The following is an 18776-nucleotide window of genomic DNA, read 5'->3' on the forward strand; positions in this document are numbered from 1 at the left end:
GTGATATAAACTTATTCTATGAGAAATGTAAAGAGTTATTAAAACTTGATCCACTAATGTAAATACTTTCAAATATACCAAAAGATCAATTATATAGCTATTATTCAATGACCGTTTTCAGTCAGCCCAGATTTAACAGTAAATGGACTTAGGTGGAAGAAGACAGCTATTTCCCCACTCCAATTAGATCTCATTTTCTACCACAGTGACATCTAACAACAAAGTTTAAATATTTATCTAGATTGTATTCTCAAGTTTCCCCTTTCACTGTAAAAATTAAGCTGTAGGATGCATTAGAAAGGGACTGAGAAGAAAGACACATAGCATACTTATTCGTTTCTTTTCTTCACTTTTTTTAATCGATTCTGAAGTCTGGCCACTTGATCCATTATCATTCTTCTCATCTTTACCTTCTATTTTCTTAGTATCCTTGCCTTCTTTTTTTTCAGTTTTCTCAGACAACCTTTTCTCTTCTTTTTTGACCGAGGCTTGTGTCCTGACCATACCACCCCACACAAGAAAACAACAAAATGAGAACTACTTCATTAATGTACCAAAAAGTCTATAGGCTAATTGACAAAATAAATCCTTACTTGCTACTTCTATCACTCATATTTTTTTTGTCTCCAGAACTTCTTGAACTACTCTTTTCATCAATTTCTTTCTTTAATTCTTTCTTAGAAGGATCACCTTTAACCTGAAAAGTTTAAACAGGAAGAAAAAAAATATAAATTTTATTTTATTTTTTTTTTTCTGGAGTGCATGGGCTCTCTAGTTGAGATTCATAGGTTCAGTAGTTGCAGCTTAGCTGCCCTGAGGCATGTGGAATCCTAGTTCCCAACCAGGAATCGAACCCACATCCCATACACTGGAAGGCGGATTCTCAACCAAAGGACCACCACGGAAGTCCCAAATATGTAAGTTTTAAAGTTACATTTTTATGTTTGTAAAAAGTATGTGGATGGTAAAAAAAATTTGGAAAACAGAAGTAAAATAATTAAAATGAATATATAAAAATAAAAATCATTCCCAATTCTACTCCTTCAGTTCAGTTCAGTTCAGCTCAGTCACTCAGTCGTGTGACTCTTTGCGACCCCATGAATCACAGCACACCAGGCCTCCCTGTCCATCACCAATTCCCGGAGTTCACTCAAACTCATGTCCATTGAGTCGGTGATGCCATCCAGCCATCTCATTCTCTGTCGTCCCCGTCTCCTCCCGCCCCCAATCCCTCCTAGCATCAGAGTCTTTTCCAGTGAGTCAACTCGTCACATTCTACTCCTTACTAATGTAATATTGTTAAATTGAGAATTACTATCCTTCAAACAGTTAAGCAAGCTTACTTTTTCAACAGAAATTAGCTGTCCATGCAGCTCAGTGCGATGAAGATGTGCAATACATCTGGACACCTCTGTGCTTGAAGACATAGTTACAATGCCATAGCACTTGGCCCCAGGACTTCGAGCATTTGTGACTACCTTTGCACTCAGAACCTATAAAAATGAAATTATACTTTAGTTTTACAGTTTCACGTACATTTCTAAGATAAAACTTCAGAATGTAGACTATTCAAATTAAAGGATATGTTCAGGATATATAAATTCAGGATAAAGGATAAATTGAGGACAACATGTATTATTGTTTTATATTCTTGGACTTACCAACTACCTTGCCTATAATATTCAGGGGAACAATTTAAAATGTTAAAAATCAATTTAATCTACTTTTTACTTTTCTTTTTTTTAAAACACACTGCCAAAACACAGTCAGTCACATCAAGGAAGTAATGGCACAATTAACAAAAACAAAGAAACAATATTTTCAATTAGATTTGGACCAAAATTTCCCTATCAAAGGCCCACTCCTAATCTCTTAAAGATATTAAAACAAAAAGGGTCTAGGTAAGTGTTAACACTTTTCTATAATGAGTCTCTCAAAAATAGTCTCCCACACATGAAAAAGCAGCCTTAAAAATATACTCCACAAAACACACTCTAAAAAGACATATTTTCCATTTATGTACTTTTAAAATGTATACCAATATAAAAGTGCCAAATAATTCAGCTCTATAAAATGAATAGCTAAGAGAGACAAGGCAGGGATGGTTGAGTGAGAAGAAAAGTGGGAAAGAACAATCTAGTGCTGAACAAATAGGAACACAGACACAGTGTCAGGAAGAAGAACAGAGGGAATCTGGTGTGAGTACCTGGAAACTATCAGCTTTTATCTCAACTCTGGGAAAGTGACTTGCCCCAACAGCAATTTCATTTTTAAACCCAAGGTCCTTGTTATGAGTACATGGTTTCCTTATATAGTTTTAGCCCTAATTAAATTGCTGGAAACAGAATCAAAAATGTACCACAAAATGATCATGGGACCACAATTCTCAGTGGTCTGACATCTATCTTATATATCTGACATCTATAAGAACCTCCTACTCTGAAGGCAATTCTCTAATTAGAAGGAAAAAAACAATTTCTAAAATCAATAGGATAGATTTTTGTAGCATTCATTAATGGCTGTTTACTGATATTGGTGGTCATTAATTTAATAAATATTTGAAAGCCTATCATGTGCATACAAAGTATAGTAGATAAGACCCCTGCTATCAAAGAGTTTACATCAGAGTAGGTTACATATATGATGCATAATGAAAACTATAAAGAGAAAATAGTGAGTGCCCTAACGGATGCAACAGCTATTAAATGAATATTCAATTCATTTAATTATCAACTAGTTTTCTTTTTCATTCAGTTCAGTTCAGTCACTCAGTCGTGTCCGACTCTTTGCGACCCCATGAATCACAGCATGCCAGGCCTCCCTGTCCACCACCAACTCCCGGAGTTCACTCAAACTCATGTCCATCGAGTCAGTGATGCCATCCAGCCATATGCCAGAAAAACTTCTCCTGAACCACCAAGCACAGTAAAGCCTCCTTTTTTGCTCTCTAAACCCTGCACTCTTCCTTCATAGAACATATCAAAACTTCTGATTAAGTCCATTGTACCAGTTTTACATTCTCCTGCACCACTGTACTGGAATTTGTATAATAAAAGGGACCATATCAGTTTTGGGGTTCCCTGCCATATTCTATCGGAGAAGGCAATGGCAAGCCACTCCAGTACTCTTGCTGAGAAAATCCCATGGATGGAGGTGCCTGGTAGGCTGCAGTCTGTGGGGTCGCTAAGGGTCGGACACGACTGAGCGACTTCACTTTCACTTTTTGCTTTCACACATTGGAGAAGGAAATGGCAACCCACTCCAGTGTTCTTGCCTGGAGAATCCCAGGGAAGGGGGAGCCTGGTGGGCTTCTGTCTATGGGGTCACACAGAGTTGGACACGACTGAAGTGACTTAGCAGCAGCAGCCATATCCTATATCCCAGTGCTTCTATTTTCCAGATGACCAGATCAGCCTCAGCAATTTTAGGTCCAAGATAAATCATGATGAATATGATGAAACAAACTCAGTCCTTCCTTGGCTTAAGTGGGCTCAAAAAATGCTTTTAATACAAAGATTCCCAGGCCTCAGAGTGAGAGTATGAGATATAGTAAAATTCATGATTACCACAGAACTAAATAATTATGCCTATAACAATCCTGAGAGAGACAAGAAATTAGATTGTATATGAATTGTTTTGAATACAACCTCTGTTTAAAATGGACATAGAAATATGGATAAAAAGATAAAAAGAATGTACCTTTCCATATTTGCCAAAGAGGTTCTTCAAATCAGCAGCTTTGGTATTAGAAGAAAGTCCACTAACCCAGATATTTTTAGTTGAGCTTCCACTGCTACCACTAGCACTAATTGTACTTCCTAGAATAGATTTAATATCAGAAGTTTAAGTTTCTCAATTGGAAATTTTTTAAACAAAATTATTAGGGCTATAAACTTCGAAAATTATAAAACCCTCTAATTTTAACAGCATGACTTCACCACATCAAAATCCTACACATCTACTATAACTAAAATTGAACACAATAACAGATAACACAAACATATCTGAATTTGTACATTTTCTACTGCATGAGTTTTAAGACAAAGTGGGTAAAAAAATCAATTATATGTCCTGACTTTTGCTGTTTAAATTCATTCATTTATATTCAACCACTGCACTGAATTCAGGCAACCAGGAAGCAGCAGTCTAGGAACGTACAGACTGCTTAAAAACCTGTCGTGGGCTTTAGCTCCTGAGACACTGAGAGCACAAAGGGAAAAGTCAAACAAAGGGATAAACTGTTTTCAAAAATTTAAATGTTTAGTAACAAAGACTAGTCAACAGTTCATCTTCATTTTGTATTAGAGAAAGGGTAAGAGAAAGTAGAAATTACATGCAACTAGAAAACTCTGGATTAAAAAAAAAAAGTCTTCTAAAGCAAATCAGTAACAAAGATCAGAGACCCCAAAATTGTTTAGAAAAGGTAAATGGTTATATGAACTATTTCTGCACTATTTCCATACACAAATTATTGTTTCATACAGATAAATGCCATTTCTTAAAATACTGGCCTGGTCAGTTACCCTTCAGTATTTTACTTCCAATGTGCTATTATAAAAAAGGAATTTTCATTTCATCATTTGGAAAACAATTCTTACCCACTTTAAGAGAAAAAGTATCTAAGCAATAAAAGTAACAATTTTTATAACGTCACGGTATCAAATATAGAAATAGTAAAATGTTTAATGCTTTAAAAATTACAAGCCACAAGTTTTAAAGAACTTCTATCAGTGTTCTTATGAGAAGACAACACACGCCTGACTCAAATATTTTAAATATTAAGGATTGCTGCATTTCTGTTCTTAAGAAATGTACTTATCAAAGGAAATGTTTTATCTTATGAAACGTTAACTAGAAGTTTGTGCATCTTTTATATTTTACCAGTAACACCTGGGCCCACATACTCCTCTAAACTAGAGAAAAAAATTTTTAATGATAGGAAGTTAACATTTAATTAAGACTACACTAAGCTTCTAAATTTTAACGATAATATTCAATAAATTTATTATATCTTATCTATTAACCAAAACTGTAAGGGATGTAGGTAATGCAATTAACTGTCAATTATTAAGTCAATCACTAAAATTTCTGATTATTAAAATGTGCCAACAAAATATACTAAAAAAAGAAAAGGGACACATAACATTCTTTTAGGCACTGAAAAGGCATTTTTTGATTCTGTAGAGAATCCCAGGGACGGGGGAGCCTGGTGGGCTTCTGTCTATGGGGTCACACAGAGTTGGACACGACTGAAGTGACTTAGCAGCAGCAGCAGTACCCAAATGGTGTTATTCTTCCCTTAAAATACTTTTTTAAAACACAAGAAATATTTTTCACAGCATATATAAGATGAAACTAAAGCACCTGACCAGGAAATAAGCAGAGACTTCCCAGTAACAAAGACTAATCAAATAATGCACCTTTAAACTTACAAAATTTAAAAATAAAACTACTTTTCTACATAAAACTCTCATCAATGCAAAGTAAGTCAATTAGGAAGTAAATTTTGAAGAATTAAAATCCTATATAACTGGCTATATTAACAGTTGTGTGCCCTGATTTAAAGAATAAAAAAAGTAAAATAAAATGTTGAGGTTAACTTGCTTTCAGCTCCACAAATATTATTTATATCACATTTCCTGCTAGACAGAATAAGAAAAAGATTGTGGTAGTGTGTGGGGGTTACAAGTGATAATCAAAGATGAAATACTTCTGAAATTTTAAGAAATGAAATGTCTACTATATGAATAGTCCAATACAGATACTTAGAACACAATGCAAAAAATACACAGCAAATATATTTGACTCAAATTCATACCAGTTTATAAATAAGTAATGCTTCAATCACACTTGAGAATTTGCTGTAATCTAACTCCACTGTTCACACAAAAGCCACCAAAAAATTTACTATGTCAATTTTTAAGGACTAAATGTCAAAAGAAACCCTAGACAATTATTACTTCTTAAAGAAAACATTCAAATTATCACTGAAATAAGCAGGAAAAAATACATTACCTTTGTCATCTTTGGATGATGTCTTGCTGTCTTTAGATTCCTTTGAAGAGCTACAGAAGCAAATCACCAGAAGAAAATTGAAAACAAAAAAGCAAAAACAAAAAGAACAAAAAGAACAAAAATCGAACAGCTTGATATTGACTATATTTCAAACCAGTGCTATCCATACAAATTAACAATTCCAAAAGCCTAGATTAGGTTATTTGAACAAATGATTCCCTTAGGATTCTTGCACTGATTTTCCCCAAGATTCCTGAAGATCTAGATTTTCTGACAATTCTATTCAGTGGATATATGGCCATCTTCTCCAGATTTCAGGACTGGGACTTGACTTCATTTGTGTTCTTAGGACTGATAGTTGTTCATTAACCATCATCACAAGGATTTTTAAAAATGAAACACAAAAAAATTGTCAATTTGAAAAAAAAAAACAAAAACAAAAAAAAAACCAAATATATGCTGACAATTCGACAATGCAATCAGTAGGACACACTGCATATTACGAAGATCTTGAAATTTTTTTTTAAAGTAACTTATGACGGTCAAAAATATTATAGGCAGGATCATAAGTACTAATTACTGTACATGGTCTTGAAGCCACCCCCTTAATGTAGAGTGATCTTATTGAATGCTGGAATTCAGTATCGTAAAGAACTGACATAGAAAAACAAACCTCTTTGCTTGACCAGAGGCCCCAGTAGACGAGGGCCCTTTCTTCAAAGTATCCTTTTCTTTGTCTCCAGATTCTGCTTTCTTAGAACCTTCTCTGGCTTCCTTCTCGACAGGATCACCCTTCACGCAGTCTTCCTTCTTACCATCTTTATGGTTCGAATTCATCTCATAATCCTTGCTTTCCTTCTCCGGGCTCTGTGCAATGACGTCCTGCCCATCTTTTGGCTTACTTGCTTCAGAATCTGTAATTTTCACATTTTTACCTGTTTCTAGGAGGTCATCACCATCAAAATCCAGAGTGATGGCATCTTCAGCCTGGATTGTAACCGAGATGTTGTCATCCTCAGCTTCTTTCACAGTCGCATTAGCTTCCATCTCTTCATGAGCTGTGTGATCAGCCTCAGCTAGGTTCCCTTCTGAAGGAAGAGGTTTAGATACTTCTTGTGTACCATCACCAGAACCTGCTATATCTAAGAGGATTTAACAGGAATAAATATGGCAAAACAAGAAGTTTAAACAATTTTCATATTCATAAGCTAGAATAGGACCTAGAAAATATAAACCCAGTTATTAGCACTGATGGAAGGTTAGGAAGAAAAACACAAGGGTATTAACTAACATAAACAATCCTTTACCCAGGATCACTTATTCTTCATGGAAAAAATGATCTCTAAATTCAAATACCAAACACCAAAAGTGAGGAGAGTTCCAGCCTGAGGATACCAGCTCTTCATTTCTGGTTATAAGTTAATGGCATATGGAAGGTGTTTTTCCTCCATGAGAGAGTGACAAATGTGCAGAGTTGTTATTCAATGTTCAAATTATCTTGGGATTTAACCCTTGTGACCTTCAGAACTCCCATGGTGACGTCTTGAAAGGTCACAGTCTGAGGATACCAATCAGTCTTCAAAGTATTCAGGGCCTCATCTTTTTCACTCTTCTTATTCTTGTGTAGTCCGAAAACTGCTACAAGAGGCTCCAAAGATGGCCTGCTCCATAACGTTTAAGAAAGTGGTCATTTCCAGGCTTCATCCTGTCCAGTCAGTCCTGCAATTACCATTTTCAAAGATGTCTTGCATTCACCCAAAAGCGAAAGGCCTCGAGCATCTGAGATTTTCAGTCGGTAGCTTTGCTTCATTCATTGCTTCTAGGTTTTTTATTCTGCCTGTTCCATGTCCTTTCTAGTCCAAAGTAGGAGGATCCTTGGACGTCCTTCCAAGAGCTCTTCTATAACCTCAGACCAACCACATATATTGCTACTGATGTCCCTGTAATTGTATTGGATAAGATAGGTCTCCAGAACTACTAAAACTGTCAGAAGAGTGTACAAAATTTCTCCAAGCAGCAAACAAAAAGTCAGTCTCCTGGTCACCCAACAATTTTAGGACTAGTTATAAAATTAATTATCCATTCCATACTAGGATTACCGGTAAGCACGTATGAGTTACTGCAGTGCCAGTCTTAAGGATATAATCGACTTACCGTATGCTAGAAGCTGGTTTTAAAAATAACACTTAAATTAGGTTAAACAAAAAAATGGCATTGTCCACCACCACAGTAACTGATATGTACCATTAAGTTAGAACATGTCTTCAAAGTGTTAAAAAGAAAATTAAACCAATTAAAAAGTAAAATCAAGGTGCTAACTTAATTCACTAAATTGATAAATTTGAAAATAAACTCATTTCAAAAATAAGATTTTGAATAAGGAAAGCTTTATTTTCACATAGTTTACTGTTTTTCTAAATGTCACCAATTTTTAAACTCTACTTAGCATCAAACATACCTTTCTCATTTTCTTCTTCCTCAGCATCCTGAAAGTCAAAGAATAATCAAATGTAAAATGAATTCATTTAAAACTGGATTTCAGTAATAGTACAAGATCTATCAAGTTAAATTGTAGAGTAATATTAATTAGAGACACCTATTACTAACACAAGATATTCCAATCAGAACCAAAACACAAAGAAATGTAGCATATGTCTGGTATACATGACTTAAGACAAGAAAACAGGCAGATATATCAATAGTTATATCAACAATAAACTGGAATATTTAGTTTCACTACTCAAAACTGGTTTCAATTACCAAATCTTACTCATATCAAAAAGTTGCTAGGAATTCCCTGCTGGGCTGGGGTTCAATCTCTGGTCTGGGAACCAAGATTCCACAAGCCATGAGGCATGGCCAAAAAAAAGAAGAGAGAGAGATGCAAAAAGCCACCAATAAAAAGCCTGCCCTGATTATTTAGCATGACTCCATTCGAAGGCACTTTTAGGACATACTATTCAAATTGTACCAGAAAATATTACATGAAGACATACTTTTTCAAGGGATGAAATGCATATTAATAAACAAATAAAGAACATTCCCAATTTTGGCATCTCAGAAGAAGAATGACAAGAGTAGCTTCAAAGTCTTCATTCCTTTCTGTTAAAAATGAATTCATATACTGTCTCATATACACACTGGTAATCAGCCACTTTAAAAACGGTATTTGTGCTACAGGCAATCAAAACAAGTTAATAATTTTATTAAATGACTGATTTTAATTTTTAAATATGAGATATTTTAATTTTTATATATGTGACATCATGTAATCTAAAATTAAGCATGTAATGGCTTGAAAACAGGAATATCACAAAGAAGAAAATATTTACACCAAGCAAAATACTCCAAAAATAACTGAAATTATAACAAGATAGAAACATTTCCCAAAATTAAAGATCATAACAAATATGCATAAAATTAAGGTATGTTTTAACTTACAACTTTTAAAATAAAAGTTGAGTAGAAGTAGCTCATATTTAGTCAAGGTGGTATGAAGCTACCAAATACAAAGCCTTACAGTAGTGATTCTCAAACTTTGATTTTGTATCAGAATCTCCTGGAGTGACTGTTAACAGACCGCTGAGCACCAACCCCACAGTTTCTGATTCAAGACTGGAGTAGAGCCTGGAAATTTGCATCTCTACAAGTTTCAGAAATGCTGATGCTTTTGGTCCAGGGACTACAAATTAAGAATTGTGCCTGAGAGTGACAGCCCAGCAGTGAAATTAGACTTAAGGCAAAATTTATCTATAAACAAAAATTTAAATGCCATATATATCTCCTAACACAATTTTAGGTTCATGTAAGTCCACATTTCTTAAAAATAACAAATATTTTATCATATGCTCAGTTACATTTGGATAACAAATTTATTTCTAAGAAATCACTTAAAATAATTTTTCAAATTCAAGGTGACATATACGTGCCCCATTTAGGGAATGACAATTGTTTTACAAACTAAAGTAATATGAAGGAAACTGAAAACACTGAAACAATTAAGCCACAAGCTTAGAATGTAAAATAGTACAAAAGAATATTACTAATTGGTAGCAATGTGACTCCTAGTATATACGTCCATTATACTGTGCTCTGCTGCTGCTGCTAAGTCACTTCAGTTGTGTCCGACTCTGTGTGACCCCACAGACAGAAGCCCACCAGGCTCCCCCGTCCTTGGGATTCTCCAGGCAAGAACACTGGAGTGGGTTGCCATTTCCTTCCCCAATGCATGAAAGTGAAAAGTGAAAGTGAAGTCGCTCAGTCGTGTCCGACCCTTAGCGACCCCACGGACTGCAGCCTACCAGGCTCCTCCATCCATGGGATTTTCTAGGCAAGAGTACTGGAGTGGCTTGCCATTGCCTTCTCCGACACTGTGCTCTAATAATCTCCTAATTGTTATACTGGAATTTAGTTTTAATCATTATATTTCTATTGTGCAACATTTGGAAAGGAAAGAAAAATGATTTGACAGGGTGGACTGGCAGGCAGTGGCAGCAAAGAAAGGATGAGTTATGCTGGAATTAATGAAAAAATCTTTTTCTCCCAAATTCACTTTTAGTTTAGTAATTTATCTTAAACGGATAAATAAACTGGAATATCTTCACTTTTACTTAAAAGAAGAACAAAAGAACTTAAGGAATGCAACTTGCTGCTTCTTTATCTACCAACAGCACACCACTTCTAAGTTATTCTTTCAGAGATTCAGTATTGATAAGATTTAAGGAAAAAAAGAAATAGTCAAAGTATTTGCTATTTTAAAAAACAAAACTTTTTAAAATACTGTGATGTAAAAACCAAAATCTTTCTGCTGTACTTTCTGCCAAGTAGAAATGTTATTTCTAGCTGCTAAAACCATCAGTAAGGTTTGCCTTACTTCTGCTGGTTTTTAGGTATCTATCCTAATCACTCAACAGGTCTTCTGAAGGGTTTCATAACTTTAGTTTCTAAATGAATGGTAACACTAGCCTTATCCAGTTCAGTTCTAGCCTTATTACATACACTTAAATGCCCTAAGGAAAAGAATCTGAGCCAATTTCTAGAAAACAAACTGATTACAATGGGGGTGGAGCGCAAAAACAACTAGGGTTAGTAGAAAAGATGAGCCACACATCAGTGCATATTTGCATTATATTTCTATGTGCAGTAAACATAGAACTACTAAGGTTAAATCATTTCTTGCAATAAAAAAACAAACCAAGAAATACAAAAAAGATACTGGGAAAATTTCCCTGAATATGCACAGACATGATATGTGCCTTATTTCAAAATAATTTTCCTCCACTGAAAACATGTTTTTTTCAGAATGAGGAATATGGTAAATAAGTAACCACCATGAAAAAGCATCCTTTTAATTAACTACTTTTTTAGTTTATCTTGAAAAAACATAATATTTCACATATGAAAATGAAGCAAATGCTTTATAATGTTCATGTTGTTTATCTTTGTAATGGGATCTACAGCCCTTAAGTGCCAAAAATCATACAGGAGCGTATAGCTCAGAGGTAGAGCATTTGACTGCAAAAATCATACAGAAAGCTTCTCTATTTTTATTTCATTCTAGGAGCAGCAATGACTAATGATAAAGACAAACCTAGGACTTACTTTTCAGTTAACAGTGTTTACTTTCTACCCATTCTAGTACCTTTCCCAAAGCTTAACCTTGCGATACATGTATACACAAGTGCTAAGTAAGAAGACGTCTTCTGGAAGGCCTCCTCTCCCTTGACTTGTACATAAACACTGTGTTCAGTCTGACTAATTTACAATAAACTGTCAAAATAACCTTAAACCACCAATTGCCTATTACCTTCCTGGAAATATACTAAAGACCGTGGGAAATAAGAAGTCCTGGAACATAGTAAGTACTTAATAAATATTTGTTGAATGAGTTTACTGAATAAATGTACTGTAAGACACTGCTATTTTTAAGTGGAGGGACTTAAGTAACTGCTCATTTTATGTAGGCAGAGGGTTTAACTGCAGCACTGTGTAAGTACAATGGAATTCAGAAAACATTTACTAGTCTGGAGTTACTTGTGAAAAGAATACAGACTAGGCACCAAGATATGTAGGTATTTATTCTATCTTTACCACTGAAACAGTTCTACTCTGTGATATTGTGATCTTCCTGGGTCAAGATCCCCTGGAGAAGGAAACAGCAACCCACTCCAGTATTCTCGTCTGGGAAATCCCATGGACAGAGGAGCCTGGCGAGCTACAGACCATGAGGTCTCAGAGTCAGACACTGAGCGACTAAACAACAACACTGTCATTTACCTAGGTGAACTTTACCTATAAATTAGAGATAACTATGACCTAAATAGGATATACAGGATTATATAAGACACTGGGTACAAAAAGTTATATGTAAACAGTAAAATACTATGTAAGGAAAAGCTTTATGGACGAAACAGAGATAAATCTGGCTTTGAGAGTTATACAGACTTCATATGACAAAAAAGGGAAGGTACTTCAAGTTGATGAAACATTGGGGCAAAGGCAAATAGAAAAAATTATACATGATGCACTCATAGGAGATTGACAAGACTGAAACTAGAGGAAATTTTTAAGAATTAAAGCATTACCAAATATAAACATTCTAGAGAAAATTTTCCAAACAATTCTAAATAACTGATATCTCCAAGCTAGTAAAACAATACTACAAGTAATCACTAATTACACATGTACTATGTGAAGGATATAAGATTGCTCTTCACATAAACCTAGCAGGTAAGACTTACAATGTTCATTTTACAGACACAGAAATGGACTAAGAGAACACACTCAAAGTCACAATATTTTAAGTAACTAACAGAAGTAGAATGTGAACCAAATTCTACCTAGTTAAAAGCTAAAGCTCTAAGCTTCAAGTCAAAGCCTGAAGACTGGTTTTAAATAAATAGATACCTATATAAATGCACTTGCCTATTTACTTATATTTTTAAAAGACAAGGAATAAAACAATTAATCCTGAATTTTAAAAAATTCACCAATAAGGGGACTTTTTTGAATGTATCCTTTCTTAGATTTGACTTTGGAACCATGTAAATATTTTTCAAAATTATAAAATTAAAATAACTATTTTGAAACAATTAGATTCACAAGAAGTTATAGATTAAAAAATTTTTAAAAACGGTTCTTAAATATTGAACCTAAATATGTATTAGTTGGTGATCATATAGAAAACTAAAACACACTGATTTGTTCATTCCTAGAGGGTATATCCTTATAAGAGAGATAACTTGAGTGGAAAAAACCTTATTTTCAGAAATCACACTGGTGATGGTGTTGGTATTATCATCCTAGGACTATTGTACATATACTGTGAGATAAAGGAAATAATTAACTTAGAAGTATCCCTTATGAACTCAAAATCTATTTTATCTTAAAAGTAAAAGACCAACAGAAACAAATAAACAAAAAACATTCTCTAGCACTGTACATTGAAAAGGCCTAGAAAATATGAACAACCCAATGGCAATGAACACCCCACCCCTACCATCAAGATTATTGTCTCAAAATACCATTTACCACTAAAAGGAAGAAGTGGCTAATTACAGGTCTGGAGCAGGAAATAGAATCTGAACCAGACTGCAAGGAAGTAAAGACTACTTGGATCACTTTAAAAGGATTAAAGAGACAACCTGAAGAGATTCTCACTGGCTATAGATAGGACAATCTGAGCATTAATAAGGATAATAACTACAATGGATTGAAATACACTAAAAACATTTAAATCCATGAGTTCAAAATGAAACAAAGGGACAGAAAGAAAAAAAAATCAGTCACTATCAGATATGCTCATGAACCAACTTATTATTTTGAAAATGGGTAAATACAGAAAAAATAATCAAACATATATCCTGGCTTTTCTTTGTAAATGATACCACAAGGTAACCAAATAATAGATGAGAAGTTTTTTCCCAAGGAACATTCCAGCTAACAAAGAAAATAAAGAATACCACCACTTTGATTAATTAAATCAGTGCAGTACAGATCATCAATGACTGGTACCATCACCAAAAAGATACTGTCAGACATTATGTGTATCCAAATAGAAGAATACAACACTACCTATGAATTAGTTGTATCTCTTGGGGGGATGGGGATAGGGGTGTCGGAATTAGATAGCAAGCCTCAGGATCCTATAAACAACAATTTAAAGGAAATACACTAAACAGAGGAACATGTTGACTAAATTCACAGGAACATAATCAGCAAAATACAGACGTTGGAAGCTCTATGAATGACAGGGGGTGTCAAACTATGCGAGATGCTCTTTCTGTAGCTATTTTTATTGAAACAGCCATGTCCATTCATTTACCTAATGCCTGTAGCTGCTTTCACACTCAGTGGCAGAGCTGAATAGTTGTAACAGACCATAAGGCCCACACTGCTAACATATTTTCTACCTAGCCTTTAATGAAAACCTGGGCCACCTCTTGCTCTATATGATAAACAACTCAATTTCTTTAACAAATAAAGTGGAGGGGAGGAGATGAACAGAAAACCTATAGATTCAAAGAGGCCTAAAAGACATTTTAATCAATCACAATATCTCAATCTTATTTGCATCAAACAAATAAACAGATTCAAATAAAGCTTTCTTAAAAGAAAAAACCTTGGGACAACTGAGTATTTGAAGATATTTTAAAAAATCATATATTAGGAATAATAATGTAAAAAGCAGAGTTCTCTTTCAGAGATATACACTGAATTTTTAAGGCAAAATATGTCTGGAATTTGTTTCAAAATAGTGCTGCTGCTGCTGCTAAGTCACTTCAGTCGTGTCCGACTCTGTGTGACCCCACAGACGGAAGCCCACCAGGCTCCCCCGTCCCTGGGATTCTCCAGGCAAGAACACTGGAGTGGGTTGCCATTTCCTTCTCCAATGTGTGAAAAGGAAAAGTGAATGGAGGTATAGATGAAACAATACTGCCCGTGAACTGCTAACAGCAGAAGCTGTGTAACGGGTATACTCTGTGCAGTATTCCTTAACATGCACAATAAGACAACACATTCATTAGTCATGCTTAGAAGCATCAAAATCATGATGGGATGGAGATACGTTCATATATATTTCTACATATTCCACCATATATCGTTAAGGAAGAGGAAAAAAGGTCATTTTACTTCTCTGAAGATGTAACCTCCCTGACCTGATACAATAAGCAAAACCTGCCCTTTGATAAGAAGTAAATAAGGGTTCTTTCACTCTCATGATGGAATAGGAGAGCAAGGCCAAATCTAGCCCATAAAAATTTGCAAAAATTTTAAAAAGGCACTCATTCCTTAAAATACTTTTGTTAGATTTTTATAATAAACACATAATCTATTATGAGAATGGGGACACTCAGATGTAACCTTTAACACATTCCAACCTGTGCAATGGAAGGAGAGGCCCTTGATGAAAATTAAAACTTTTTGTCATTAATATGAAGAGTTCAACTCTACCTTTTTGCAAATTAGTAATATCTAGAAAAGGTACTCCTCCAATTTGGGAGTTAATCCTCCTCATCTATTTTTTATCATTCAAAAATGAACATACCTGAGGATAGTATGGGGGAAGCCTACAGACTTTCAAAGTCCTAACATTTCTTTCCTGAATATTCAAACGACCAAAAACATTTCCCTCAGAAATGCAATTTCTCCCGTTACAATGAACACAGAGAATCAATATACAGCCTCACCAACATTGCAAACGTAAGAGAGCTGGGGTAAAGAAGAAGTGACCAGAGGCAATCAGCTAAGCAGGCTATGAATATACACCGCATTATATACCCTTGCAGCCAATATTACACTGAGGAAATAGCACACCTGATCACTATTTTTCCTAAATCTAGTAAACAGAGGGAATGGGAACCCCTATCTCTATTTGCAAGTATACTATTTAAAGAGGGTACATGAACAAGGTATTCTTGAGTACACAAATGGGAAAAAGACAAAGGCTAATTTTTAACACAGAAATTGAGCTATAAATGTCTCTTTATAGCATCTGTACATCATGCTTTAAAATGTACACTATGCATATCACATAGACCAAAACCAAAATCTAATACACAACAGAAATCATTTTCCACACATACACACCCCCATATGTATACACATATCCCAAGTAAATTACTTAAACAGATATTTATCATTTTTATACTATATTTATCATAGGGGTGTTAAATTAACAAAATTTTAAAGCTTTAATAGGATATTAGTACTTTTAAATGATTTATTTCATACCAAAGTGACCCCCCCAAAAAAAAATCAAGGCGTGTGAAAGCTTCCCAAAAAAACTGATAACTAGACTTACATTTTAGAAAAAGGATAGACTGTTTTTATTTTTATTTTTAAAATGGTAGGAACCTTATTGTAATAACTTCCAATTATCTCCACAGCAAGAGAAATTTCAGCCACCAATTTAAAGTATTTTGTATATACCATGTAACTCAGTATTATATTTAAGGCAATTTTATGAATTAAATAATTATGAAGTCAAAATGAGATTCCTTTTCCAAGCCCTTCCACCCAACAATATCAAATTCATAGGACTAAATGTAAACTTACTTGGGCTGTTAGAAAGGTATCATCTTCACCTTCTTGAGCTTCAATTTCCTAAGTAAAAGGGTATACAATAGCTTTGCTTTACAAAATATCTGGGTAACATGAGAATGCTTTTATGCTACACTCGATTATCACTTGCCTCATGTTCTGTGCAGTGTCTATGGATACCATGGGTATTAAGCCAATGCTTAATAATTCAGACTATATTTAAAAGCTTAGTCACATTGATAAAAGAATTAGAAACAAACAAAAAAAAGAATTAGGAACAAGTCCTTCATGAGTCCTTCATTTATTAAGCTAGGTAGAACATAGTGTTCTAAGCATGAATACTGACCCCCTATTCCACTGATTTTCTTAAGATGTACTAACATACTTCAAAGCAGGACAAATGGTCTATTTCATTCAAAGAAAAGATTTAAAAATTATATCTTTAAAGCTTTTAAGTTAAACTTTCATAAGTAATTTCCCCACCCTTGATAATAACCAAATAAATGATCTTTTACATCTACTAAAGTAGGAAAAAAAAAAACTTACTATCTGGTAATGTTGGCAAGGTCAGTGTTAAATTGGTACACTCTTTCATAGTGGGATAGTAAACAACTTAAAACTTAAATATCCCAAATTTGAGTAGCTATTAGACACCCAGAAAACAGTCTAGTAAATTATGATGTATGAATTTTGAAGTCATTATATGTTACATGAAAATATATAGACTAAATAGCAACTTATAGCATGATAACTACTAGGTAAAAACATAATATGTGGAAAATAATAAGCAAAAATTGAAACGTCATCTTAGATTTCAGGATTCTGAGTGATTTATAAATAACTTAAAAAATATATTTTTTGAAAGTTCTGTGACTTCCACATTGAACTAGAAAAAATTATTCAGTACTTAGTTTAACTGTGTCACGTTTTAAAAAAACTGGCTAAAGACCTGACTTTCGATGTCCTCTTTTTCTATATCTTCTACTGCTTCTGCCTCTATTAATTCATGAGCTGTCTTGTTCTCTTCTGCAGAAAGTAACTCCTTGGAATGCACATTTTCTTCTTCATTTTCACCAAATTCTTCAGAGTCCTTCAGCTCGTCATTTCCATCTTGTTCATGTGCCTCTTGATTCTCCAATTCACAGTCCTTTTAATGGTAAGAAAATTTGATACAATTCGAGGCAAAATACTGGGGGCTATCCACCAAACCTTTTTGGTAATTTACATCTCTAAATGGTTTCACTTCTATTATATTTTGACATTACTCCCAAAGTCAAAGTTCAATCATTTTATATTACACACTAACTGTGCCTTTAAAAATAGAGGGGGGTCTAATACCAAGGTCATTAAACTATGCATCTGAGTTCCCAAATCACTTACACTGAAATATATATATGTTAAATGGATTGCTCTCAAGTTCCAGTTATAATATTTACCAAGTCACATCCTATGAGCTTTCCTATAAGACACAGCTTCAAAGAAATGACTTCTTTCCTCTACACGCCAGAGTTTGGCTTACCTTCAAAGACTATGGACATCTTATATATGATAATATAAACCTTATTTCTAATTTATAATAAGGAATCCCAACTGTTACACCAATGTATGTTCTTACAAATATGCAAATAACTAATCTAATGTATTAGTTTTGAAATCTACCACCATGCCACAAAGCCAATTAAACAGGGGAACATAGTTTGGAACTCTCTTTGTGAAGGAAAGAATATCTATTTGCCCCTCAAAGTTTATGGATATAAGGGTACCTCAGTAGAAATAAAGAAAAGCAGCAATCAGCCTAGTTCCCTCTCTCATTAACTGGACATTCTTCCTCCTTTCCTACTCTCATGGTAAATCCAACAGATTTAAAGCTTTCTGGGTTAAAAGGGGAAAAGTGTAGGGGTATTATTTATTCATAGATGAACTGCAATGAGGGACTAGAAATTTCTGGGAAGGTAGGCACAGAGAAGAAACATGATTGTGTGGAATGTGCAGTGCTTGGGGAGCAGGTCATCTCTGGGACAGCAGGTTTAACCAACTTATCTACCTATGAGTGAGGGAACACTGGGAACTGAAAATGGAGTAGGTGGTTGGTTATATGATGGTAGAAGAATTGGTGCAAAACAAAAAAACAAAGCAAGGGAAGTCACTGAGGGAATTTCATCTACTTTGAAGTGACGATTTTGACTATTCTCCTCACTTATAAGTAGAAGTAATTTCTA

General features: G+C 34.4%; 1 protein-coding gene across 3 annotated transcripts in view; it reads right to left on the minus strand.

The window, feature by feature from the left end:
• Nucleotides 1–18776, minus strand: part of SLTM (SAFB like transcription modulator) — a 44676-nt gene that overhangs the window by 11798 nt on the left and 14102 nt on the right. The window contains exons 4-12 of one of the 3 annotated variants that reach the window (XM_088839651.1): nucleotides 17507–17704; nucleotides 16573–16620; nucleotides 8474–8501; nucleotides 6689–7157; nucleotides 6016–6065; nucleotides 3700–3818; nucleotides 1344–1493; nucleotides 594–697; nucleotides 411–496 (exon numbers count right to left, since the gene is read on the minus strand). In XM_088839651.1, the coding sequence (XP_088695777.1) occupies nucleotides 411–496; nucleotides 594–697; nucleotides 1344–1493; nucleotides 3700–3818; nucleotides 6016–6065; nucleotides 6689–7157; nucleotides 8474–8501; nucleotides 16573–16620; nucleotides 17507–17704 (1252 nt within the window). Of the gene's footprint in view, nucleotides 1–329; nucleotides 497–593; nucleotides 698–1343; nucleotides 1494–3699; nucleotides 3819–6015; nucleotides 6066–6688; nucleotides 7158–8473; nucleotides 8502–16572; nucleotides 16621–17506; nucleotides 17705–18776 lie in introns of all 3 variants that reach the window. The other 2 variants (XM_055435597.2, XM_055435598.2) reach the window with 2 other exon arrangements.

Source organism: Moschus berezovskii, chromosome 9 (genome assembly GCF_049115385.1).
Source record: "Moschus berezovskii isolate FMDL1 chromosome 9, NW_MosBer_1.0, whole genome shotgun sequence".
In the NCBI taxonomy this organism is placed as follows: Eukaryota; Metazoa; Chordata; class Mammalia; order Artiodactyla; family Moschidae; genus Moschus; species Moschus berezovskii.